Source organism: Puma concolor, chromosome B1, assembly GCF_028749965.1.
Source record: "Puma concolor isolate L17-30 chromosome B1, mPumCon1.1.hap2, whole genome shotgun sequence".
In the NCBI taxonomy this organism is placed as follows: domain Eukaryota; kingdom Metazoa; phylum Chordata; class Mammalia; order Carnivora; family Felidae; genus Puma; species Puma concolor.
Genome location: NC_141670.1, coordinates 45,028,749 through 45,056,392, shown reverse-complemented (window position 1 = coordinate 45,056,392; position 27,644 = coordinate 45,028,749). Strand labels below are relative to the sequence as shown.

Below are 27,644 nucleotides of genomic sequence, written 5' to 3'. Positions count from 1 at the left end.
GCATCTCTTACTTTCAGCTCAGGTCATGATCTCACAGTTCGTGTGAGGCTCTGAGCCCAATGTCAGGTTCTGCGCTGACAGTCCTGCTTGGGATTCTCTCTCTCCCGTTCTCTCTGCCCCTCCCCCACTTGTGCTCCTTCTCTCTCAAAATAAATAAACTTAAAAAAATAAAATCTTTAAAAAAAGAAAAAGGAAATGAAAGTGAACTGAATGCAGAGTGGGGTGCTGACTGCTTTTAAACATTTTAGTCAATTATTCATAAGACATCATGGTGTGTTACAAACGAAATGATCCCGTGTTGGTCCCCGTACAGATGAGCCAAACAGGATTATGAACACTGGGTCTACAATAAAAATGTTCTAATTTGCAACTGAGGCCTAGTGAATCACATACACTCACATAAAGACTGCGGGAAGCAAGGTTTCCAGGGGAAGTAACTTAGGCATGTGTCTTGATGTAATGGACGCGGGGGGCCAGGGGCAATGGGGGGCCAGGGGCAATCAGGATGGAGGGAAGCAGGACCAAACCTAGAGATTGGAAGATGGGGTGGAGTATGCCGAGAATGGTGGGTTCCCACAGGAATTGGGGTCATTTGCTGGGCACTCTTGGACTCTAAGTTTTCTCTGAAAGGCAGTAAGTAGTTCCCTAAAGAAAGATGAAGTGCTGCAGAGGTATCAGATGATTGGCCAGGCTGAATTGGAGTAGGAAAGCCCGAATCAGGAAGATTCAGGTGTGGTAATCCTAGCGAGGTGAAAAAAAAAATGGCTGGGGGCACCTGACTGGCTCAGTTGGTTAAGTGTCAGACTCTTGACTTTGGCTCAAGGAGTTCGAGCCCCGCATTGCATGGGGCTCTGCACTGACAGTGCAGAGCTGGCTTGGGATTCTCTCTTTGCCTCTCCCCTGCTTGCTCTCTCTCTCTCTCAAACAAAACAAAACAAAACAAAACAAAACAAAACCACAATAGGTTGGAGGGACAAATAGGTTGGAGAAGGGACAAATCTGAGACCTAGTGGAGAAAAGTGTGGAAGGAGGCAAGTTTTCTTTTTGAAGACTTTATTTACTTCTGAGCAACTCTTGGCACACTGTCAAACACTTGGAAAATACAGAGAAGAGAGTAAGAGGCAGTCTTTATAAACCCACTGCTCAAGAATAACAATTGTGAACATTCTGAATACTGTATTTGAGGATGAGAGAATGCGCTCCATATTTTCACCAGGGCCAGGAGAATAAGCGACACTCCAGCTGGATAGTCCGCTTTCTTACAAGCTGAGTGAGTTCCCCCGCTGCTGACAGGGAAACCTTCCCAAAATGTGTTTCTCCTGTTTTTATCCAGCCTAAACTTGTAAGCTGGTGCTATGAATGATTTTATTAACCTTCATCTTGAGCAGCTGTCCAGTGTATGCGATGCCTTGCTTTCCAATTCTAGAAATTAGGTCTGGTTCCACCTTAGCCTCACCCACTTTTACCCACAGGTGAGCTGGCTGTGGAATTCTCCGAAAATCCTGAACTCAAATATTCTTACCTTGACCTCTCCCCATTCTAGTTCCTGCCTTTTCATCCAGACTTCTGGACGCTGAATTCCCCCGTTTCCTTCTCTTTCTGCTTCCTCAGATGCCATGGTTAATCACCTGAACTGCTTTCTCGCTATCATCTTTGGCTGCCTTTTATCCTGGCCCTTACTTTTACCTGCCTGGCAAAACTGAAAACTCAGATGATTGTTTCAAATCATCTTCGCTGTTATATAGCATTGTGGTGTTGTAGGAACTGGAAGATATAAATTGTAGGCACTATCAATATGCAGGCTCAGAGCTCAGTGAAGCCCTATCAGCCACCAATATTTTCTCATAGTCTCCTGTTCCTAATTACAAACCACGTCCTTATTCCATCCTCCCGATTTCTTCCTGTTTCAGATGAATGGATTCTCTCTTTGTCATCAAGCCTAACTTCATCTCTGCCAGTTGACTCAGCTCCTTGACCCGGTTCATTAAAATAATATGGGGCGCCTGGGTGGCTCGGTCGGTTAAGCATCCGACTTCGGCTCAGGTCATGATCTCATGGTCCGTGAGTTCGAGCCCCGCGTCAGGCTCTGTGCTGACCGCTTAGAGCCTGGAGCCTGTTTCAGATTCTGTGTCTCCCTCTCTCTCTGCCCCTCCCCTGTTCATGCTCTGTCTCTGTCTCAAAAGTAAATAAACGTTAAAAAATAATAATAATTTTTTTTAAGTTTATTTATTTTGAGAGACAGTGAGTGCGCATGCATGGGGTGAGGGGCTGAGAGAGGGAGACAGAGAATCCCAAGCAGGCTCCGTACTGTCAGCACAGAGCCCAACGCAGGGCTCGAACTCACAGACTGTGAGATAATGACCTCAGCCAAAATCAGGAGTCAGATGCTTAACCAACTGAGCCACCCAGGTGCCCTGACCCAGTTTCTTTAGAAAGCTGTTCATCAACTACCACCTCTCCTGCATTTTCAACCTCTGGCTCCATACTGATGAATAAAAGTGTGTCATGAGCCTCTCTCCCAACCCTGCATTCCCCTCCAGCTATCATCTAATTGCTCCTTCAGAACCAAACCTTTGTTTAGGAACTATTTCAAACACACTGAAAACAGAGCAAAGAACCAGGTAACAAACAAGGATTTAACAAATGTCAACATTTTGCCACATTGACTCAGTTTTTTCTTTGCAGAAATAAAATGCCTCTGGATGTCTGGGTGGCTGTCAGTTAAGCTCCTGACTCTTGATCTCCGCTCAGGTCATGATCTCGAGGTCATGAGATCAAGCCCCGTGTTGGACTCTGTACTGACTGATAGCTTGGAGGCTGCTTGGGATTCTCCCTCTCTTTCTGTCCCTCTCCAACTCTCTCTCAAAATAAACGAGAAAGAGGAAGGAAAGAAAGAAAAGAAAGAAAAGAAAGAAAGAAAGAAAGAAAAAGAAAGAAAGAAAGAAAGAAAGAAAGAAAGAAAGAAAGAAAGAAAGAAAGCGAGCCTCAAAAAACTGGAAAGATCTGTCTACACAGCTATTTCTGCTTCTATCCTTCCACTCCCTTTTCAATCCACTATAATGTGGGTTCTGCTAAATGATTCCAAGAAACTGGAATCACTCATCACTTTCATTTAAAATGAATCATTCATGGCCTTCATTTAAAATGTAGCTGATGGGGTGCCTGGGTGGCTCAGTTGATTGAGCATCCAACTCTTGACTTCGGCTCAGGTCATGAGATCGAGCCCTCCATCAGGCTCTCTGCTGAGCAGGGAGCCTGTTTAAGATTCTCTCTCTCCATCTGCCTCTCCCCTGCTCATGCTCTCTAAAATTAAAAAAAAAAAAAAATTTTTTTTTAAGGGGCGCCTGGGTGGCTCAGTTGGTTAAGCGTCTGACCTCAGCTCAGGTCATGATCTCATGGCTTGTGAGTTCGAGCCCCGCGTCGGGCTCTGTGCTACAGCTCAGAGCCTAGGGCCTGCTACGGATTCTGTGTCTCCATCTCTCTGGCCCTCCCCTGCTTACGCTGTCTCTCTGTCAAAAAGAAATAAAAATTAAAAAAAATTTTTTTTAATAAAATAAAATGAAGTTGCTGCCCAGAACACAACCCCCAGATCACAGCTCTTTGAAAACAATTCTGTATCAGAGGTTGTCCAATCAATTTAGAGTGTCACTACTGGCATTAAAAAAAAAAAAAAAAAAAAAAAAAAGACATAATACAAATGCAGATTGTTTCATAAATCTCCTAATTGTAACTAATATAACGTGTATACTAGGTCACATTGCAAAATGTGTTTCTTACGGGAGTTGTGGCCAAACATTTGAAAGACATTGTTCTAAATTAGTGGTCTTCAAAATTTTGTTTGCATGAATGAATTTATCATTGTAAATTTAATTACCCACAGGGGGTTTCAAACAGATTGCAAACATCAGCATTGTTAAATAAAACTAAAAAAAAAATTTCTGGGGTGCCAGCTGGCTCAGTCTGTGGACTGTGCAACTTTTTTTTTAATGTTTATTTTGAGAGAGAGAGAGAAGGAGCATGCATGTGCACACACACACACAAGCAGCGGAGGGGAAGAGAGAGGGGGAGAGAGAATCCTAAGCAGTCTCCATGCTCAGTGAGGAGCCCAAGGAGGCGCTCAATCCCACAACCCTGGGACCATGACCTAAGCCAAAATCAAGAGTCAGACGCTCAACTGCCTAAGCCACTCAGGCACCCCAGAACTCAATTATTTGAACTCCTTCGAAGTTCTATGCCAAATCACATTGTGATCTACCACCAGTTTTTTAATTTAGATTTTCAATTACTTTTAGATTTACAGAAGCGTCACAAAGATAGTGCAAAGAGTTCCCCCACATAGCCTTAACCCAGCTCTTCCCCTAATGTTGACATCTTGAAGCATGGTACATTGATCAGAACTAAGAAATTAACATTGCTGTAAATACTATGAACTACAGACATTATTGATTTCACCATTTTTTCCCTCTAATGTCCCTTTCCTCTTCCAAGATTCAATCCAGGATACGTTGCATTTAGTTGTCATCTCCTCGTCTCCTCCAGAGTTTCTCATGTCTTTCATGATGTGAAAAGTTTTGAGGTGTACTGGTTAGATATTTTCTAGAATGTCTCAACTTGGATTTGGCTGTTTTCTCTTGATTAGACTGGGGTTATAGATTTGGGGGAAGAATTCCACAGAGATGAAGTCCTTCTCATTGCATCCTATCAAAGGGGCAAATGATATCAACCTGATTTATTACTGGTGGTGTTAACCTTGACCACTTGGTTAAGGTGGTATCTGCCAGTTTCTCTACTGTAAAACTTACCATTTTCCTTTTCCATATTCTATTGTTCAGAAACAAGTATCTAAATCCAGCCCACACACTCAATAAGAGGTGGGATTCAAGCTCTACCTCGGAGGAAGCAGTATCAAAGATTTTGTAGCTGTATGTTAAAACATTTAAAACTAGAGTAAATATTTTGGAGGAGATACTTTGAGTCTGTGCAAAGTATTCTGTTTCTTCTTCAAATTTCACCCACCACTTTTAAAATAATTATTTAAAATTTTAAAATAATCTATCAATTTTTCCGGGCACCCGGGTAGCTCAGCCAGTTGAGCATCCGACTTGGGCTCAGGTCATGATCTCCCGGTTCATGGGTTCAAGACCTGCGATGGACTGTCAGCTCGGAGCCTGTAGCCTCCTTCAGATTCTGTGTCTCCCTCTCTTTCTCTGTCCCTCCCCCGCTTGTGCTCTCTCTCTCTCTCTCAAAACTAAATATATAAACATTTAACAAATAATAATAACCAGTTTTTAAAATAATCTATCAACTGGTAACTCAATTAGGATCCCCTTCAATTTTGTTGAAAACAAATAATTGGGAACCAATTGGGAAATCCAAATACTTACATATTTCCAATTGTTCTTGTGTCTGGTGTCCCATAGGTTTGTACACCCTTGGGCAAGACACCATAGTAAGATTTGATTCACGATTGGAGAGAGGTATGCCTTTTTTTTTTGTAAAGTGGGAGAAAAGTGTGTTCTCGGGCGACTCTGTAAAAATTAGGATGTACACACTGATTTTCTGAAAACTCTCCTGGCCTCTCCTTCTAGAGGTTTATATTCTTGAGTTTGAAGACTCTGAATAAGTCTACTCCAGTGATTTCACCTACCAATACTGAGGTTGATTCCTCTCTTACCTTTGGTCGCTACCTGTTCCTTCCTCTAAGGACAATCTTCTCTCAACTGGAAAGTCCTCCAGCACCTGGCTTCCTAACTCGGGCTTCATTTTCCTCCTCTTAAAATATTAAGTGGCTTGCAGCTTCTAGAACACACATTGCTGCTTACCTCTTCCGCCTGGTTGGAACATCCCCTCTCCGGTCCTCACCTATGTAGCTGGGACTCTGGACTCCTACTTTCTAGGCTAAGTAGCCACTTGAAAACGTGCCCAAAGTGGCAGATCACCACGGCAGTAACGAACTGCTTCTGGGGCGGGAGGGCAGTGAGTGCTAGTGTTTGTAGAAGACATTTCCTACATTTAATGGTGAGGAACGTTTGCAATGCACACCACAGCCTTCAGAGTCCGTAGGCACCCAGCGCTCTCAAGGCGCCTCATCAGCGCTGATTTCCAGTGTCGGCCACGAAAATCACAACATCCAGCCCGGAAAACGAAGTGAGCCCTGGAAGAAACCAAACTAGTACCTCCGCCTTCTCCTAGCTCTGTGGCTACCACTCCAAATCCCAGGACCCTGCCCGCCTCCGCCTGCCCGACCTTAAAGTGGGCCTGGAGGGCCCATTCGTCAAGGCAAGCGGTGGACCCACCAAACGCGTTTACTGTTTGAAGATTACAAAGCCAGTCAGCAACTCACGCGAGACGGAGAGCGTATTCTCACGAGAACTCTGGGAGGCGGCAGTGATGGCGGCGGCGGGAACCGGACCGGGACCTGGAGTGGATGCAGGACCCGGCCCAGCAGCGGCAGCAAATGCAACAGTGGCAGAAGAAGGGGAGACAAAACCGGTGGTAGCGGTGGCAACTGCCCCGGCTGGAGAGGGAACATCTGTTGCTCCAGCAGCAGAACCCGGTTCTGGAGAGGCAGAAAGTGGGTAAGATGTCCTGCAGCCCGAGGGGGACACTGGGAGGGAGGCCCACCCCTCCTGGAGTCCCGCGGCTCCCGGGAACTCTCCTGCCGCACTCTCCGAACCTAGGCCCTGCAGCCAACGGCTCACCCTGCGCCCCCCCACCCCCACCCCCCTTCCAGGACTGTAGTCCCGCCCGCCGCTTGGCCCGTCCCCTTCTCCCTCCCCTCTGAACTGTGTCTGTAACTACGCCCCTTTCCGTACCTTTCGCGGGTCCTGAGAGTCAAGGTTCTTGTTCTCTCTCAGGCTCCTGAGAGGTCTGGTAGCTCACTCTTATAGCAGGAACTCCTCAGATATCCCAGAGGAGAAACCACTTTGCATTGCCGGACCGGAAGAAGTAACGGTTCCTCTGAAAACAAGAGTGGGAGAGCTGCATCTAGGCGAACCTCCCCCAGGACTAATTCCATCTCCTGTAGATTTGTCAGTAAGGACAGATTAGGCTTCCCTCTGCCCTATGGGCCTGCGTCTGTCTTGGTCATATTCTTCCTAACCCTGGGCACCCAGGCTGAGAGAATAGGCTTAGCTGAAAAAGCTGTAGGAGTGTGAAGTTCACCTGTACTTTGATCATTATCCTTAGGCATAGGCGTTTTGAGGTTTGTTTCCCTTGAAGATTCTCACTTGAGTACTTTCACTATCTTGTAGGGATGCAAATTCAGTTGATGTAGGTGGTGGTTTGGAGACTGAATCTTCTAATGGAAAAGATACACTAGTAAGTATTTCTTTTTGGATGTATGCAAGGCAAAATAGGTTCTGTTTTTTGTTTGTTTGTTTTAAGTTTTTAAGTGAGTTAAATACAATAGGATCAACTGACCTGATTCTCTAATTGCTGTGTGGACACAGGAAGGTGCTGGGGACACTTCAGAGGTGATGGATACTCAGGCGGGCTCCGTGGATGAAGAGAATGGCCGACAGTTAGGAGAGGTAGAGCTGCAGTGTGGCATATGTACAAAATGGTTCACAGCGGACACCTTTGGCATAGATACCTCGTGAGTATTTTTTGTAATCTTTGTTAAGAATCGCTTTTTAAGGGGCACTTGTGTGGCTTAGTCAGTTGAATGTCCGACTTCGGCTCAGGTCATGATCTCGCGGTCTGTGAGTTTGAGCCCTGCGTTGGGCCCTTTGCTGATAGCTCAGAGCCTGGAGCCTGCTTCGGATTCTATGTGTGTGTGTCTCTTTCTCTCTCTCTGTGCCCTTCCTCCGCTCATGCTCTGTCTCTCTTTCAAAAGTAAATAAACATTAAAAAAAATGCTTAAAAAAATCGCTTTTTAGGGGCGCCTGGGTGGCTCAGTCGGTTGAGCGTCCGACTTCGGCTCAGGTCATGATCTCACGGTCGGTGAGTTCGAGCTCCGCATCAGGCTCTGTTCTGACAGCTCAGAGCCTGGAGCCAGTTTTGGATTCTGTGTCTCCCTCTCTCTCTGACCCTCCCCCATTCATGCTCTGTCTCTCTCTGTCTCAAAAATACATAAACGTTAAAAAAAAATTTTAAAAATTAAAAAAAAATCGCTTTTTAAAATAAATCTCAGTATGTTCAACAGTTGAATAATAAATTGTAGGCAAATATAAAAGCATATTATTTCCTATGTCTTCTAACCTCACCTTCAGTGAGTAGTAGGATTTGAATCAAGAATTGTTTTAATAATCTGAACTGTTTTCTATCTATTGAGGGTCGAGCCCTAATAGGTACAATGATAGGTATTCTCCCTGCTTTGAGCTTACAACCTGGTTAGGAGACAAAACCATACAATTACGAAGCATTATATAAACAGTTATGGGACAGTAGCATTTAGATGTTGTATTTGGTGTTATGGATTTTGGGGAGAGGGTTGGTGTATATGGTGGACAAAGCCTGTTGTCAAAAATTTGAGATAACCAGTGACTCTTCATGCTTGAGCGATCCTTTTTTCCCTTTTGGCTTCAAACTCACTCCCTTTAAGTATTCTGTGTTCACTTCTCAGCAAAACATATTTCCTATCTTTTACCTCTTCTAATAAATCAAAATCACTTTATGATTGATTGAAAGTAAAAGAATTTTTGCTTTATTGCAGGGAGTTAGCCAACAGCTAGCAAGTGCTTGATATTGACATACTGTCTATGGAAATCATTGTACTGCTGGCTCTCTTTGGTGTTTTTTATGGTTCTTATTGTGCAAGTAAATTCAGATAAGACTGCCTCAAAATAAGGCTGCACTATTTTGAAATTCTTCCTTCTTGGGTGGGTTGTCGAGGAAACGCCTTCCTTTATAATTTATTGTGTGCTTTCTAATTAAAAAGTTGTAGGGCACTTTAGAAATGCTAATGTTCTAATTAACATGTGATTAGTGATCTAGGATACCGTATTTAAAAAAAAATACTGAAGGATCTGGAAGAAAGAATTGATCTTGGTAGAAGGATCTATAGGGAAAGTATACAAGATAAGCAAAGCTGGTCACTTAGATAAGACCCAACTAAAATCTGGCCGCTTTGGCCAAAGAGAATTTATTTGGATAGACAGAGCCTAGGAAAGGAAATTTACCAGAGAGCTAACTTGGGGTGATCTAGGGAAGAAGCAAACCACAGTTCAAGAGTTTTGGTAGAAACCAGTTTGTACCTGAATTTGAGAAGTTACACCTAAAGCCCAACTAGGTGAGACGGATTGTCTTTCACAGCTGAGATGGAGGAAGGGAGCTAGTCAGGGTAGGAAAAAGGCTGCTGTGAATACCTGATTATATTTGAATTAATAACTATACTTCTACATGTCTCTAGTTTGAGGCTTTACTTTCTGTAGGTGATTTTATCATGGTGGGCTGTTGAACAGAAAGGGTTCAAGAGCAAGGTAAAGGCAAGGGAATTCAGTCTTAACATTCACAAGAATGTTTCTTAATTTCTTGAGTGGTGACAATAGACACACATTTGGGAACCTTCTCTTTGAGGATACTTAAAGCAAGTTTCAGTTGAGTCCAGATAAATCTGCTTTTATTTTGATTTCTTCTCTTACAACCTAAACCAGTCTTGTATTTTTCTATTACTTTCTCCTTGTTAAGACTAAGGTCTCCTGGGGCACCTGGGTGGCTCAGTGACTTAAGCGCCTGACGTCAGCTCAGGTCATGGTCTCCTGGTTCTGTGAGTTCAGGCCCAGCGTGGAACTCTGTACTGACAGCTCAGAGCCTGGAGCCTGCGATTTCCCGGTGTCTCCCTCTCTCTGCCCCTCCCTCCTCCCCACCTCCCGTGCGCTAGCTCTCTCTTGCTCTCTCTCTCAAAAATAAATACTAAAAACAAAAAAAAGAGTAAGGCCCCCTTATACAATACAGACAAGTTTTCACTTGCCCCCAAACTCACTTCTGAGGAGATATCTTTGTGATACAAGCAGTCTTAATAGTTAGAACTCCTTTCACTTCCTTTCCCCTGCCCCATCTTCCATATCTAATCAGTCACCAAGCTTTACCAATTTTTTTCTCTTGTATATGGGCTTGTCCTTTCCGTTTTTATTCTTTCACCCTAAGTGAGGCCTTCTTTGCCTTCTGCTGGAACTGCTACAAAAGTGTCTTACGTAGGGGTGCCTGGGTGGCTCATTCTGTTAAGTGCTCTGTCAGTGCGGAGCCCAACTTGGGGCTCAAACTCACAAACTGTAAGATCATGACATGAGTCAAAGTCGAGTCTAATGCTTAACTGACTGAGCCACCCAAGTGCCCCTACATTTGCTTTTTCTCATCTCTTCCTTCAGACCCAACCTGTCACTTAAAATTTTAACCATGTCACTTCCCCTTCAAGGAGTTCCCATTACCCACAGAAAAAATCCAACTCTACCTGGCTCCTTGCACTTCCTGCCTTTCAAGCCTTTTTTATTTTTCTTTATTTATTTTTTCTTTTTTTCTTTTTTTCTTCCAAATCCCCTCTCTGGGACAAACTTATCTACAGCAGTTTGCTCCTCTGCCCCCTTGTTGGCCTTTCTCATCTCTGTATATAGTTCACTTAGACAAAAGAAAACCAACTCATCTTCCCAAATCTAGTTCATAACTTACGTTCTCCAAAATGTTTCTAACTCTTAAATCTGAAGTTACTACTTGGATCCTTAAAACTCCTCTGGAGTAATTATCACGTGTAGGATTCCTTCGGTACTGAGACAAGTAATGTTTTGTGACTTACGTGTTGTCTTCTTGAATAATTATATTTACATTTTTAATTAATCTTGTCATATCTTCTGTCTGCCCTTTCCAGCAGTATTATTGGCCTTTTAAAGAGATATTTATTTTTTATTTTTTATTTTTTAAAATTTTTTTTTTTTTTTCAACGTTTATTTATTTTTGGGACAGAGAGAGACAGAGCATGAACGGGCGAGGGGCAGAGAGAGGGAGACACAGAATCGGAAACAGGCTCCAGGCTCTGAGCCATCAGCCCAGAGCCCGACGCGGGGCTCGAACTCACGGACCGTGAGATCATGACCTGGTTGAAGTCGGACGCTTAACCGACTACGCCACCCAGGCGCCCAGATATTTAAGTATTTAAGTGTATAAATGTCTGTGTGTAAATTAGAGTTGTATATATTTAAATATAATTTACATACAAATATTTGCATGTAACTATTTAAGGAGACTACTTTGTCTTCCACAACTGGCCTGGCATGCTCTTTTTAGGTGCTTAAATACTATAATAAACTAGCTTGGACAAGGCAACAGTGATAATCTTCCTGGTGCTGAATTATCTACTATGATAGATAATATCTTATTAAATGTTTTAACAGAAAAATCCAGGTATTTGTGAAAATATAAGCCCTGTTTTGGTTTTGATGACCTTTGTAAGTTTTAATCATATATTAATATATTAACATTATTATTTTCACTGCAGGGAAGGGATCCCTGTCGATTCAGTTGATTTACTTCTACAAAGAAGTGTGTATTTAAAAATTTTTTTTTTTTTCAACATTTATTTATTTTTGGGACAGAGAGAGACAGAGCATGAACGGGGGAGGGGCAGAGAGAGAGGGAGACACAGAATCGGAAACAGGCTCCAGGCTCTGAGCCATCAGCCCAGAGCCCGACGCGGGGCTCGAACTCACGGACCGCGAGATCGTGACCTGGCTGAAGTCGGACGCTTAACCGACTGCGCCACCCAGGCGCCCCAAGAAGTGTGTATTTAGAAGTTCACTGATTTTTTAATCTGGCTGTTCTGCAGATCCTGTCTGCCTTTCATGACCAACTACAGTTTTCATTGCAACGTGTGCCATCATAGTGGGAATACCTATTTCCTCCGGAAGCAAGCAAGTAAGAACAAACTCACGAGTGCCGCAAAATTGTCCTCTGGGTAGCTGCAAAAGAAAAGAGATTTGGGCTTAGCAGGATCAGGGAACTCCTGCCTAGTAGCCGGTAAAAGTTATGTAACATTGGAGTTTAGCTCCAAATAATGGCTATGGTCCACTTCAGGTAAAATCATGACTCTTATTTTTTTGCTGCTATAATTGTTAACTTGTGGATCACCTAGTTGAATATCCTTTAGGTAACATGACTATAATACTATAGATAATTTTTTCTTCCTTTTTGTTTTTAACAGACTTGAAAGAAATGTGCCTTAGTGCTTTGGCCAACCTAACTTGGCAGTCTCGAACACAAGATGAACATCCAAAAACCATGTTCTCCAAAGATAAGGTAGAGAAGAGATTAATGTAATTGCAATTATGCCAAAGAATCTGGTAGAACATCTAAATATACTCTTTAACAATGAGTACTTTGCCCCCAATTTTTATGAATATATGACTGTAGATTCAGTGGTTGTTACTGATTTCATGTGATTTACTAACTTCTAATATGTGCACATTATGTCAGTTGGCTAAATTATTAGTTGGGGGAATCCTTAAATAGTTTTGGTTGGCTTTATAGAAGCAAACAACTGTCTATCCCCCAATTAATAATCAGATCTTGAGGCACCTGCGTGGCTCAGTTGGTTAAGTGTCTGACTCTTGGTTTCGGCTCAGGTCATGATCTTACGGTTTTGTGACTTTGGCCCCATGTCGGGCTCTGCGCTGACAGCCTGGTTAGGATTCTCTCTCTCCCTCTCTCTGTCTGCCCCTCCCCTATTGGCGCTATCTCTGTCTCTCTCAAACTTAAAAAAAAAAAAAAAAATCTTGAGGGGGTGCCTGGCTGGCTCAGTCAGTACAGCATGTGACTCTTGATCTCAGGGTCTTGAGTTCGAGCTCCACATTGTGCATAAAGATTACTCAAAAATAAACTTAACCAGGAAAAAAAATCAGATCTCGAGCTGAACCTTCTCAGCACAGTTTAACTATTTTTATAGACGATTATTATAGATTTTGTCAGAGGGAAGGGGGTAGGTTTATATATGCCTTTTATTTAAACGAATTATCCTTTATTATTAAACTGCAAAACCACACAACTGAAGTCAGGACTCAAAATTAGACGACTAGCCCACCCATGAGTCTTTCCTACTGTGATTCACGGTAAGAAAATATGAAAATTAAGTAAATTTTAGAATGATGGAGTTTACATTATGCCTACTATACATTCATACCTGCCCACTTTCATTTAAGCTGAAACAAGGGGCACCTGGCTGGCTCAGTCAGTAGAGCATCTTGAGTTCGAGTCTCATGTTGGGCGTAGGTAGAGATTGCTTAAAAATAAAATCTTTAAGGGTCCCTGGTGGCTCAGTTAAGCATCCAACTCTTGATTTCTGCTCAGGTCATGATGTCATGGTTTGAGAGATCGAGCCCCACGTCAGGCTCTGTGCTGACAGTGTGGATTCTCTCTGCTTATGATTCTCTCTCCCTCTCTTTCTCTCTGTCCTTCCCCCACTCACGCTCTCTCTTTCAAAGATAAATAACAAATATTTTTAAAAATTCAAAAAATATAAAAGATAAAATCTTGAAAAATAAATAAAAATTTCACCAAACACGGGTGCCTAGGTGGCTCAGTTGGTTATGCTTCTGATTCTCGATCTCCACTCAGGTCATGATCTCACAGTCTGTGAGGTGGTCTGTGAGATTGACGGCACAGAGCCTGCTTGGGATTCTCTCTCTCCCTCTCACTGTCCCTCCCTTGTTATGTGTGTGCACACATACTCTCTCTCAAAATAAACTTGAAAAAAAATTTTTTTTCACTGAACAGTGCTTACCCTCCACTCTTTTTCCTCTGCATTGTTATTTTCTGTTCTAGTCAGTGCTAGTTTTGACTTACAGAATTGATTTTATAACCTACTAATAGATTGCAATCTACAGTTTGAAAGACACTGGCATATGGTGAGACCAATATAGTTGGGATCAGACCTGTAAGGGCTTTTCTACTGAATAGAAGTTAGGACTTAATCCTGCAGGCTGGAGTAGTCAGACAGCCCTCTCACCTCCTTTTTATTCCTGCAGTAGAGATGTGTTATGATTAGATTTGCGTTTTTTCTGGTTTTTTTATTCCTCCCAAATTCTTATTTTGAAATTTCAAACATAGAAAAATTCAGATAGTACAGTGAACCATCTGTTAGTTATTTTCCTAGATTTGCCAGTTATTAATATTTTACTGCATTTGCTTTATCTCCCTAAGTTATATGAGACTAAACTGAATACTATACCCAGTATTTTCCCATAACCATAGTACAGTGATCATACTCAGAAAACTTAATGTTGATGTAATACTACTAATATATAGTTTTTATTTTTTATATAAAGTATATAATTATATTTTCTCATTGTTAATTATCATTTTAATATCCTCCATAGCTTTTTTTTCTCTATCCAGGATCCAGGCAAAGATTGCACATTACATTTAGTTGTAATGTCTCTCTTGCTCTTTTTTTTTTTAAGTAGGTTCCATGCCCAACATGGGGCTGGAACTCACAACCCTGAGATCAAGAGTTGCATGCTCTACCAACCAAGCCAGCCAGGTGCCCTGTAATGTCTTTTTTGTCTTTAATCTAAAATGGTTCCTGAATTTATTTTACTTTGTTTTTTTGGTCTGCTGTGACATACATTTATTTACTTATTTCTCTATAAAGTTTATTTCTTTGTAAAGTTTATTTATTTAAGTAATCTCTACACCCAGGGATGCCTGGGTGGCTCAGTCGGTTAAGCATCCAACTTCAGCTCAGGTCAAGATCTCACGGTCCGTGAGTTCAAGCCCCACATTGGGCTCTGTATGGCAGCTCAGAGCCTGGAACCTGTGTCAGATTCTGTGTCTCCCTCTCTCTTTGCCCCTCCTCTGCTCGTCCTCTCTCTCTGTCTCTCAAAAATAAATAAACCCCAAAAAAATTAAAAAAAAAAAGTAATCTCTACACCCAATGTGGGGCTCATGGCCCCGAGATCAAGAGTTGTGTGTTTCTCCAACTGACTCAGCCGGGCACCCCAGTCTGCTATGACATTTAAAATTTTGGGGAGCCCAGACAGTTGTTTGGCGTGATTCTTCTGTTTGCATTTATCTGATTGTTTCCCCATGATAGAGTTCAGGTTAAACATTTTTGGCAAGAATATTATGTAGATAATGTATGTATAGTGTATTTTTTCCTTGTATCACATCAGGAGGCATAAAATACTGGTTTGTTTTATTATTAATGACCTTAAATTTGATTACTTGGGTAAAGAGGAGGTATCTATCAGATTTCTCCATTGTAAAGGGACCTTTTGTCTTTGTAATTATTAAGCAGTCTGTGTGGTGATGTGTTGAGATTGTGTAAATGTCTCATTGGGACCCCTTCAAGCAATGGTTTTAGCAACTAGCCTGATTATCCTAGCCTGAATCAGTTAATAGAGTGGTCATTGTGAAAAAGAATACATTTGTTACTTGCAATTCTTCTGTTAAGAGAGTTTTCCTTTCTGTCCATCTTTTTTTTTTTTTTTTTTAAAGTATCCCTGCAGATTTGTGGATTATTTTTTTTAAGTTTGTTTATTTTTGAGAGAGAGTGGGGAGGCAAGGGGAGGGAGAGAGAGTGAGAGAGAGAGAGAGAAAGAGAGAGAGGTGGAGAGGCAGAGAAAAAGGAGAGAGAGAGTGCCAAGCAGGCTGCACCCTCAGTGCAGAGCCTGACGCAGGGCTTGATGTCACCAACTGTGAGATCATGACCTGAGTCGAACTCAAGAGTTGGAGGCTTAACCAAATGATCTACCCAGATGCCCCAATTTGTGGATTTCTGATTTCTGGTGCTCAGATTTGATCAGTATATCCCCATTGAGTCTGATGCCTGCACTTTTTGATATGTCCCTATGGGTTTTTGAACTCTTCCTTACTTTCTGGAACAAGAGAATATTCCAGATTTCCCTTCTACTTTCCCTGATTTGACCCTGGTTCCTTTTATTTATTTAAAGATTTTTTTTTTTTTTTTTTTTTTTTGAGTAAATTCTACATCTGACATGGGGCTTGAATTTGTACCTCAGAGCAAGAGCCACACACTCCACTGACTGAGCCAGCCAGGCACTCCAAATAGTTCCTTTTGGTAAAGATTTGGTTGTCATTTCATGGAACTAAGCGGTGGAAGGTTTTGGTGGTAGACTCTAACTCTGATGGACTTTGGCAGAATGGTGACAGTGGGGGAAGGTCGATGTCAAGGTCAAGCTCAGATATCTATTTAGTCATGTCAGCAAGAACTGGTGAGGATAATAATCAGAGCAGTGGGGATAGAAGAGACCTGATGGGTGAGAAATTTTCTGAAATCTTAAAATTCATTTGGTGTCGGTTTAGATGTGATGGTTGTGCACAAGAGAAGAATCAAGGATGATGCCCTTGGCTTCTAGCTTGTGATTCTAGGAGGTAGGTGATTCTGAGCATTAAGAGCAAGAATAGAGATCTGCAGAGCAGATTTATGAGTTGAGATACAAAGTTTAGTTTTGTAACAAGAAGTTTGAGGTGCCTTTGGGATGACCAAATAGAGATGTTAGAAGCAGGTAAAACAGGAGCTCAGGAGAGAGAATCACTTGGGAGTCATTGTCCAAATGTCACCCAAGGGAATGGGGTGGATCTTTCCCTCCAACTGGATTGTAAACCTTCTGAGGCTAAGACTTGTATATACTTATATGAAATTCCTCACAATCTGTATATTGTTTGCATGCAATTATGTATTTGTTTAATCATGAAAAAACTAAACGTGGATTTTTCTCTCGATTCTGACAAGCTCTTTGAAAATGCTGCAGTTTTCATTCCATTTTTGTGAGTATAACTTTGAAAGCAACTATAGAACTCTTAATATATTTTGTTTTAAAAAATTAGGATATCATACCGTTTATTGATAAATACTGGGAGTGCATGACGACCAGACAGAGACCTGGGAAAATGACCTGGCCAAATAATATTGTTAAAACAATGGTGAGTAGACCAAAATGATCAGACTTGACGTTTCAAAAATCCGTGTTCTTTGTAAGTATTAAATCTGTTTTAGTCTCACTGAAATAACGTGATGACTAAGAAAATGAGAACAACTTAGTTTTAAATCTTGGACAGTGAGGTATCACTGATTGTAAAGTTTAATAGTTTTCGCACAATCACCAAGTTGTGTCTGAAGTGAACATCAATGTCGTTTTATACACGACGGGAACCTTGGTCCACTGTGCTTTTGCAAGTATAATTTATATTGACATGGCAGACTGTTTTTCCCTTTGATTTAAAAACAAAAACAACACTGTTCTAAACATTATTGTCCTTAGAATTAAAGAGAGTACCTGGGGAGAAGGCCACAGCAAGCTGTTAACAGTGCTTATATCTGTGAGGTGGAGGGATAGGGGAGGATTCCAAAGGACTTTGGCTCTCATTTCTTCAAGTTCCTCTGTTTGAATTTTTTGATGGTCGTGTATTTTCTAATCAGAGGGAAAAGCAATACTATCATTTGGGGAGATTACACTTAGGAATTGGAGTTGCTCGTTGATCATCCATTCGATACTACTTTGAAGTATAAAATTTCCGGTAACGCTAAAATACTGCTTCCTTTTAGAGTAAAGAAAGAGATGTATTCTTAGTAAAGGAACATCCTGATCCCGGGAGTAAGGACCCAGAAGAAGATTACCCCAAATTTGGACTTTTGGATCAGGTACTTTATATTCCCCTTTTGATTTGGAGACAGAATCAGGTTTTGTTTACATTTGTCTGTTTGCTGCAGGCCATTCCAGGCCTCTAACGTGGTGAGCCCCAAGTAAGCAGTTATTGTCATGTGTGGGGAGAAAAACCCCTACCTTAAACCAGGAGACTAGTGTTTTAGTTGTGGTTCTTCCCCTTAACATTACAACCTTTTGCATATTATTTTTATCTTTTTTAATTTTAATTTCCTCACTTGTAACACAAATATGCTGGGCCAAGTTATTTCTAATTTTCTTCCCATCTCAAATTTTACTCTTCAAAATGTGTTATTAAGAGAAATTTGTGGTGAACAATTGAGGAGAAAGAAAATGTCCACTCTTTGTTCGATGGGTCACATTTGGCATCTCAGGAGGCCAAATCTTTCAGCTGTGCCTTGAAATGTTTGATCTGCCAGCATTGAAAGTTAAAGGTTTCACATAGAAATGTTACTCTGTGAGGACCCATTGCCGGATGATGCACATAAGCCAAACGCTGACACCGGTTTTGTAGCAGAAAGGGCTTTATCGCAGGGTGCGAAGCAAGGAGATGGGAGAAAATTTCTCAAATCGGCCTTCACAAAGGGTGTGGGTTGGGTGCCTTTAACGGTAGGAGTCAGGATGTCACGGGGTGGTATGTAGGTTGAATGGAATATGCTGATTTGATATAGGGACAAAAGGAGGTCTCTTCCTTTCTGGGCGTGCACATTGAGGAATCAAGCCTCTTCATGGGACGCGTGCTTAAAAAAATGACAGCATAAAGGATGATGACGTGGGGTGGAGGGATCTTGGGGCATGTCCTCACAGAGGTTACTTTTGTTCACTCCTGGTCCCTTCTTCGCAGTTGCTTGGCTCCCCTTATCTGTGGTCAGGCGACTCTACAAAACAGGCTCATGTGAATCAGTCAGGTTAGCCAGAGTTTTCTTAGGGTAGATGAATCAAGCATTTGTTAACTTAATGTGCTGGGGGCAGAAATTCAGATTTCTGTCTTTTCTTCTAGAATGAGAAGATCTGATTACAGTGGGCCTGAATTCCCACAGGGGGCTGAGAAAATAGCATTCATGCACTCCTGTTTGCCATCTCCTGCTCCAACACCCCCCCCCCCCGCCCCGCCCCCTGCCTATTCACTGTTAACAACTTCGATCCTTACACTTGGCCTGCCTCACACATGTTACTTGTTGATCTCTGAAGCATCCAGGTTTGGACCCCTGTAAATTTCAGGCTTCTTAGGATTGTCAGGTTTTTTGTTTTGTTTTGTTTTTTTAATTTTTTTTTTCAACGTTTATTTATTTTTGGGACAGAGAGAGACAGAACATGAACGGGGGAGGGGCAGAGAGAGAGGGAGACACAGAATCGGAAACAGGCTCCAGGCTCTGAGCCATCAGCCCAGAGCCTGACGCGGGGCTCGAACTCACGGACCGTGAGATCGTGACCTGGCTGAAGTCGGACGCTTAACCGACTGCGCCACCCAGGCGCCCCTAGGATTGTCAGTTTTGATTCACATTCTACTAGGATTTCCTGGTTTTTTGAGCATTGCCAGATAGGTTTGATTATATAGCCTCCCTTTATAATTGAATGTTTTTCCCTCTAGGATCTTAGTAACATTGGTCCTGCTTATGACAACCAAAAACAAAGCAGCGCTGTGTCTACAAGCGGGAATCTAAATGGTAAGTGTTTAAATGTCTCGATGAAATATTTGTAAGCTGTTGGATCCAAATATGCCTAGAATTGGGCATCCTTTGGGTTGACTCTTAACTGGATATTTAGAAAGATGCTTTACAGTCCAAACCTCAGTTTTGTGAAGCTGGCCAAAGATTTGACAGATGGTAGTGGAGAACTGTTTGTTCCTTTACACCACAGTTTGGTCTTAAGTGAAACAGATTTAGCATAAAACAAAGTACAGGTTTAAAGTCAGATTTACTGTGCTTATTATCTTAGACTCCCCATCTATATCCTTATCACTGACACCCAGTGTGGTTTTGGTTGTTCTCTCTTACTGCTAATTCAGCTGTTATTTAACAGACTTCCTCTGCCCATCTTCTAATTGTTCTTGCCCTGAAACTTCAGCTTATTCCCATGACAGCGTTTCTGTACTGATCACTAGCTGTAGATGTTTTTCTGTCAGTAATCCACCTAATGACAGGAATGGACTTTATTACTAATGGTAATCTAACAAAGGTCGGGGTAGCTGGGAGGCAACTAGCTATTCATCTAACACTTGGCAACATTAACTTGTCCTTTGGTGCAGTAGCATCTTAAATGTGTAATCATTTCCACTGTCACTAATATTCTGAGATGGGTTGGAAATAGCTAACTGTATTGTTTATCTTTTTACACCATTTTTTCCCTTTTTAATTGTTAAAATTTGACAAATACATGGTGCCACTTCTGTTCTTACAGGTGGAGTCTCTTTTGGAGGTGAATTCCTCCTCTGTCTTCTTTCATCCTCTCAGACTTAAGTATTATGTGGTTTGGAAAACGCTTTTTGCTGAGTTGTGGTAGAAGCTAAAACTAGATTAAAATTTTAAAGCATCGTGAAATGATGGCAATAGCACTTGATATGAAACCATAGTTCCAGTTGAATGTTAGTAATTAAAAGCTTGTACGTTGTCATATTCTGCCTAACATGGCCAGCAGTCACCTTAATATAGTGCGTCTTGTTCAAGATGGTTCTAAAACTTCTCTTTCAAATTAATTAAAATACCAATAACAGTAAGAAATCCATAGTCTTTTAAGGTAACACAAACTCAAATTGATATTGCAACAGCATAACATTAAACCTTTTTAAAAATGAAAAATAGGAATAATACATGGTGTGTTCATAAAAGGAAGTTCTGCATCAATCTGGTCCTGTATATGCAGAATATGACCTGCTCTCAATGTCTTGATCCTTTTTATTCCAGCAGAACTGCTGAGAATTTCCAAGCTTGCCCCAAATTAAGATACAGTACTCTATGCAGTTGTTACCATAAAGGTGTTTTCCTGCAGTTCGGACATTTTCTGACAGAAAAACAAATTGAGAGGAAAGACAGAACTGTACAAAAACTTCAAAGTACCTATTTCAGAAATCACTAGGTAGTATTCCTTGTGGCCTTAGTACGTTGCTAAATTATTTTTTGCATAAAATATGTAAATTTTTTATTGATACTCGCTCTTAATTCCACAAGCTGGGTTAGTCTGACCTGAATTTTATGCATTGGCACAATCTTAATTGTAAAAGTTGCTTACTAAATTTAAAGCCTTTCTACTTGGGTCATGAACAACCAGAGTGGATACCTAGCAGCACTGGAGAGAAACACCTTTTTAGTATTTTTGTTTCTGTTTTCTATGTTTTATGTACCTTTGTCTTGTTGGGTATTCAAGTTAAGTGCTTTAGCGGATACTGTGCCTTTATTATGTTTATGGAATATATCCTGCATAGATCAAGTGAGTGAACATCTACTTGTAGTGAGGATATTCGTTGTGGGTGTTCGTGTTGATTTGGGTGGAAAACAGATTTTATCCTTGCAGTTGTTTTTAGATGTGGGTGTTTGGAGTCTGAATGCGCGAAAATGCATTTGTGTCACATCCTCAGAAAGTGTACCAGTAGTTGCAGTTCCTTAAGAAAGGAAGGTTGAATGTGTAACACAGGTGTCATTAGTGCTAGGTTCATTTGAGCTTACTGCCAGAACCCAATGTTCTGAGCTGTGAGACCTTCAGCCGACTCTCTCAGAACCAGGGTGAAACCCCAATATGCTTTCAGGAAGGAAATCCTCCTGTGTGTGGTGTTACACAAATGCACAACAGGAGCGTTAGTCACCATGGAATTTCCACATCCACATGAAGCTTCTGTGACAGCTTATTGAAAGTGATCTGCCTTCTCTTCAAAGGGGGAATTGCAGCAGGAAGCAGTGGAAAAGGAAGAGGAGCGAAGCGCAAGCAGCAAGATGGAGGGACCGCGGGGACCACCAAGAAGGCCCGGAGGTGGGCAGAAACACCCACTCGCACTCACCACTGTTAGGCCATCTTTGGTGCTGGCACAGCCCATCAGAGGGAACAGAGCTGCACTCTTCAGTAGCTCAGGTGTCTGAGATTAAAAAGCCTGTCCATTTTTCTCAAATCTTGAGCGCTTTGAGGGATAAAATAATGCCAGGCTGGGAATCGAAGTTTACACATTTGTTTTGTTAGGGGAGTGCTGGGGCAGCACCTGGGGCGCATTGCCTGGGGAGTAGAGTTCAATGCTGTTAAGACATCCTGAGAAAGAATTGAACTTTATCTCTTTTACTTCAGCTGTGTGCCTCTGCCCTCAAGCCTCTTCCCTTCTCTTTATTCAGTAAATCCTGGTCTTTTCTTATTTAAGATTGTAAGTACTCCCAGTCTTATCTCTGAGTTTCTGTTCATTAGTTTTAGTAATTAACATAATAAAGGAAATCACCCTTGTTCCCCTTCTTCCTTACTTTCCCCTTAGGACATACTGCGTCCTTTTCATAGCTATTCCTACAGGCTAGAGTAATTTGACCAAAACTACTTTGCTAAATTTAAAAGCGGATGCTTTTTGTTTCCCTGTTTTACCTGCAGAGGGCAGGATCCTCTGTTTGAGCAATGAAAATTGCTCAATTGCATGTGTGAAATTGCATGTGTTCCTGCTGAAATCTAATAAATCAGATGTCCTTCTTAAAGAATTGAAGCCATTTGAGCTAAGGGGGTTTTAGTTTCTTGATATTATTTTTTTCCTTTCTGCAGTGATCCTTTGTTTTCTGCTCAGCGCCTTCCCCCTCATGGCTACCCCTTGGAACACCCGTTTAACAAAGACGGCTATCGGTATATTCTAGCTGAGCCTGATCCCCATGCCCCTGACCCTGAGAAACTTGAACTTGACTGCTGGGCAGGAAAACCTATTCCTGGAGACCTCTACAGAGCCTGCTTATATGAACGGGTTTTGTTAGCCCTACATGATCGAGGTATGTAACATATTAATACTCAATGTCGGGGGGTGCCTGGGTGGCTCAGTCAGTTTAGTGTCTGACTCTTGTTTCAGGTCATGGTCTCACGGTTCATGAGATCAAGCCCCGCATCAAGCTCTGTGCTGATAGCATGGAGCCTGCTTGGGATTCTCTGTCTCTCACCCTCCCTGTCTCCATCTCTCCCTCTCTCTCAAAAAAACAAACAAACTTAAAAACACCTTTAAAATAATAATGTTCATGTTGGACCCAGATGTTACTTTGAATATTGTCCTCAGCTTTGTCCAGTTTAGAATTAGATATACATGTCGGTCTTTTAACCACTCCCCTGCCGCCTAGTTCTAACTAGACTCAGCTGAACACACAAGAAATAATTTCCTTGTTGTCTTCCTTTAAGCTCTAGCCATTTGTATATATACATATATATATATATATATATATATATATATATATGGGTTTTTTTAACTTTTCTATTTTGAACTTGTTATTTTTTTAATTTTATTTTTTATTTTTTAAGTAATTCTGTACCCAACATGGGGCTCAAACTTTCAACCCCAAGATCAGGAGTTGCATGCTCTACTGACTGAGCCAGTCAGGTGCCCTTATTGAACTAATTTTAAACTTACAGTAAAGTTACAAAAATAATAGTTTTAATGGTAACATCTCCTCCTCAAGCTTCTAATGGTAACATCTTATAGGATTGATAGTTGTCAAAACCAGGAAGTAAACATTAGTAAATGCTGTAATGAAACTAAAGACTTCATTTACATTTCACTAGTTTCCTCATTAATGCCTCTTTTCTAGGATCTCACAATTTGTAAGTCTCTGGCCACCTTTCCCAGGTCTGTTTTGGATTCTGTTTATATTTTGCTCACTAATTTTAGTACCTGGATCTTTTCTGCAGTGATTATTGACATGGTGTTTGCCTGATGATTTTTTATTTCTTCTCCATTTATTATTTACTCGATTATTTATATCAGTGTGAACTCAGATATTTATTTTATTCTGTTGGGGTATACTTTATCTAGTTGCTCAAATTATTCCCGCTTTGGCCATTGGGAGCTTCTTTAGGTTAGTTCCTGTGTGGTTTTTTTTTGATAAGCCTCATCTTTTTTTTTTTAAGTACTTCTTTACTCTCTGGCATCACAAAATGTTCCGGGCTTATCTTGTATTTTCCATGCCCCAGGCCAAGTATCTGCTATTTCTCTGAAGAGCCCTGGTTCCTTTGATTGGAAAATGATGTTTAGAAATAAAGACCTAAGTGTTAGGTATGCTCCCTGGGTGTCACTTCCAGACTCCCTCGACAGAAGTAGGAAAGTATATGTATACCAACTGACGCGTATACGTACAGGGCTAGACTGAGTTTGTACTGATAGCTTGGCTCCCAAATGCTTGCAGGGTTGTTCCAGGCCTCCACCTTTCCTTATTTGTCACTTCTTTCTCCAACTGTGAGACACCTGACTCTATCTGCATTGTATTCCCTTGTTCACTTCTCATATGCACATAAAGCAGTCTCAGAATTGCTAACCTCTATGAGAAACCTTCACGAGCTTCCAGTGTTTACGCACAGCTCTTTGTCTTTGGCCTCACAGTATCCCTTCAAGTTACTGTTAACTTAGATTCATTCTGTTCTTTCTCACCACCTTCAGTGTGCTTGTGTTTCTCATTTATAACAGGCTCATTTGTTAGTGTTTGTATGCTGTTTTTAGGTTCTCCCATCTCTTTCGGGGGAGGGGCAAAGTGTGTGTGTGTGTGTGTGTGTGTGTGTGTGTGTGTGTGTGTGTGTGTGTCTGTGTCTGTGTCTGTGTGTGTCTGTGTCTATGGGTCTGTGTCAGGGGGTTATGTGAAGCGTGTGTGAAACATTACTGTGGTTCCAGGAGTAAAGTTGTATGAAAAGGTTAACGCAACCCCATCCCTGCAACCCCATTCTCCCTTTTTTCCCCTCACCTACCCTTTATAGGTAACCAGTCTCTTTAGTTTCTAGTTTATCTTTGCTGTGTTTCTTCTGCACAAATAAGCAGATATATGTGTATTTCCTTTTATCTCTTTTTTTCGTATGCGGAGGGCAGCATACTATAGATACTCTTGCGTTTTGCTTCATGTCATAACTCCACAGCACTTTGAAGAGATCATCCTAATTGTTTTCTATTTTTTTAGCTTCATGATTATTATGTGGATGTATCTGGTTTATTCAGCCATTCTGTGGGCACTTAGATTATTTCTAGTATTTCGCAATCACAAAGAGACAGTGAATAACCGTGAGCATGTGTGTTTTGTATTGTTGCTGGTGTGTTTTCAAGGTAGAATTCCAGAAGTAGAATTGCTGGAGCAAAAGATAAGCAACTATATATGTAGTTTTGCTAGCCTTGCCAAATTTCCCTTCAGAAGGTTGTGTGATTTTGTATTCCCATCAGCAATGTAGCGTGTTTATTTCCGCGTGGCCTCACAAACAGAATGTGTTGTCCTGTGTTTTAACTTTGGCCAGTCTCATAAGTGAGAAATGATATCCCAGTGCTGTTTTAATTTGTGTTTCCTTGAATTATCTGTCCCTTTATATACTAGGAATATTGGCTTTTTGTGGTACATATTGTGAACATTTTCTCCTAGTTTGTCAGTTGTCTTTTGATTTTATGACTTTTTTGTCATAAAACTCTTTAATGTTTAGTAGCTCTTTTAATGACATGATTTATTCAGAATAGCCTTCATTATCCTTTAGAATGTGAAAGTGAATTTAAATACACTCACTACTTAAAATAATAAACTCACTACTTTTAGACAAGCGTACCTTATGAATTTTGTCTTTGTTTTTCTAGAGTATTAATGCAAGTTCCAAATAGCATATTATCCACCAATAAATACCTCAGTATTTAGGGGCACCTGAGTGACTCAGTTAGTTAAGCGTCCAACTTCAGCTCAGGTCATGATCTCGCAGTTTGTGAGTCCGAGCCCTGTGTTGGGCTCTGTGCTGACAGCTCGGAGCCTGGAGCCTGCTTCGGATTCTGTGTCTCCCTCTCTGCCTCTCTACTGCTTGTGCTCTCGCTCTTTCTCTCTCTGCCTCTCTCTCAAAAATAAATATAAAAAAAAAACCCTCAGTATTTGTGTCTAACAAGGATTCTTTAGAATGAAACCATTATACCATTATTATTCCTAAATAAGATGGATAATAATTCCTTAATGATCTAATACCCAGTCCACATTCACAGTTCCTCGGTTGTTTAAAATACACTTCTTTCGGTTGTTTCTTTGAATTGGATCCAAACAGGTCATATATTTATTGCATTTGGAAGCCCGTTATTTCTTGATTTCATGCTAGAAATGAACACTTGTATTGATACTGGTCATTTGGAAGTGAAGTGATGTAATTCCATGGTGTGATGTCCATTATATGTGGATTGTTTGACTTCTTGTAGTGATGAGCATACTTTGCTAGTAGGGCAAGTAGGGGAGGGCCAAATAAGTGACTTCAGGTTTTAAGAAGTGAGACTTGTCTTGTTTCACTATACTTCACAGCTTTAATTCTGGACAAGGGGAGAAAAAGTAGGAACACTGGTCCTTAATAGTAAATTCATTTATTAGAATATATAGAAAAGCAATGCATGCTTGCTATTTATGCTACTCATGCTGAGCCTAATAAAAATTAATGATAAATCTGTATTGTATCTTTTAATGTTTTTATTTTGAAATTATTTCAGATGTGTAAAAAAGTTGTAAGAACAGGGGCGCCTGGGTGGCTCAATTGGTTAAGTGTCCAACTTAGGCTCAGGTCATGATATTGTGTTGTGGTTCATGAGTTCAAGCCCCACATCGGGCTCTGTGCTGACGGCTCAGAGCCTAGAGCCTGCCTGGGTTTCTGTGTCTCCCTCTCTCTCTCTCTCTGCCTCTTGCTTGCTCACGCTGTGTGTGTCTTGCTCTCTCAAAAATAAACAGACGTTAAAAAATTAAAAAAAAAAAAAGCTGTAAGAACAGTACCAAATTTTTTTTTTTGAACCATTTGAGAGTAAGTTGCCATGATGCCCTCTGGTTTTTGAGAACTTGATTGTGTATTTCTTACAAGCAAGGACATTATCCTTCTGTTGTTATTTAGTGCTGCTTGACAAATTAACATAAAACTTAGCAGTCTAAGACTACAAATGTTCATTATTTTCTGTGGTTTTTGAGGGTTGGGAATCTGAGAGCAGCTTGACTGTGTGTTCTGGCTCAGGAGAATTCACGTGGCTGAGATCAGGCTCTTAGATGAGCCTGCCGTCTCTGAGGACTTAGAGACTGGAGGATTTATTTCCAAGATGGCTCACTCATGCCGCTTTGACAGGATGCCCTTAGATCCTCACCATGTGGGCCTCTCCATAGACCACTTATTTGTCCTCACCCTGGAAGCAGAGTTCTGGTGCAAGTGATCCAAGATCGCAATAGAGTTTGAGTATCTTCTATGACCTATCTTTGAAGTTGGTCGCTTCAATTTTGTTTTATTTGTTAGAAATGAGTCACTAAGTTCAGCCCACACTCAGGTGGAGGGAAATTAGGCTCCACCTCTACAAAGGAAGAGTATCAAAGAGTTAGTGGGTATTTTTTAAACTTTCACATTCTTACAGAACCAGCATATAGCCATCAAAGATGGGAAATTAACACTAATTAACTACTCTCTGATGGTCCTCAGATCATATTCAGGTTTCTCCAGTTGATCCAATGTCATTATAACAGAGGATCCAGTTGAGAAGTGTGTGCTACATTTAGTTGTCCTGTCTCAAGTCTTCTTTAATCTGGAATAGTTTTTCTGTCTTTCCTAGACTTTGATGACCTTGAAGCTTTTTTTTCCTTAAAGTTTATTTATTTATTTTGAGAAAGAGAGTGTGAGCAGGCAAGTAGTAGAGAGGAAGAGAGAGAATCCCAAGCAGGTTCCGCTCTGTCAGCATAGAGCTTGACACGGGGCTCAAACTCACGAACTGTAAGATCATGACCTGAGCCAAAATCAAGAGTCAGACGCTTAATTAACTGAGCCACGCAGGCACCCCAGCCTTGAAGCTTTTGGAAATTAGAGGCCACTTGTTTTATAGAATATCCCTCAGTTTGAGTTTGTCTGGTTGAATACTTGGGA

The 27,644-nt window shown here is 41.2% G+C and overlaps 1 protein-coding gene and 1 long non-coding RNA gene across 5 annotated transcripts in view; one reads left to right on the top strand and one right to left on the bottom strand.

Annotated features, from left to right (window-relative positions):
- Positions 1–4,244: 4,244 nt before the first annotated feature.
- LOC147581607 (uncharacterized) lies at positions 4,245–6,389 on the bottom strand. 2 transcript variants are annotated; one of them, XR_015250084.1, is made up of 2 exons: positions 5,385–6,389; positions 4,245–4,698 (listed from the first exon to the last, which is right to left on the bottom strand). It is a non-coding gene; the product is annotated as an uncharacterized LOC147581607 (long non-coding RNA). The 2 variants fall into 2 exon arrangements; XR_015250083.1 differs by having other exon boundaries at positions 5,675–6,389.
- Positions 6,351–27,644, top strand: part of ASH2L (ASH2 like, histone lysine methyltransferase complex subunit) — a 32,539-nt gene continuing 11,245 nt past the window's right edge. Inside the window, exons 1-11 of one of the 3 annotated variants that reach the window (XM_086703707.1) lie at positions 6,351–6,578; positions 7,254–7,320; positions 7,452–7,597; positions 11,759–11,847; positions 12,134–12,228; positions 16,777–16,872; positions 17,495–17,590; positions 19,204–19,279; positions 20,013–20,030; positions 21,482–21,575; positions 22,335–22,552. In XM_086703707.1, the coding sequence (XP_086559833.1) occupies positions 6,391–6,578; positions 7,254–7,320; positions 7,452–7,597; positions 11,759–11,847; positions 12,134–12,228; positions 16,777–16,872; positions 17,495–17,590; positions 19,204–19,279; positions 20,013–20,030; positions 21,482–21,575; positions 22,335–22,552 (1,183 nt within the window). In that variant the 5' untranslated portion in view covers positions 6,351–6,390. Of the gene's footprint in view, positions 6,579–6,739; positions 7,036–7,253; positions 7,321–7,451; positions 7,598–11,758; positions 11,848–12,133; positions 12,229–16,776; positions 16,873–17,494; positions 17,591–19,203; positions 19,280–20,012; positions 20,031–21,481; positions 21,576–22,334; positions 22,553–27,644 lie in introns of those variants that run through there. The other 2 variants (XM_086703708.1, XM_025921424.2) reach the window with 2 other exon arrangements.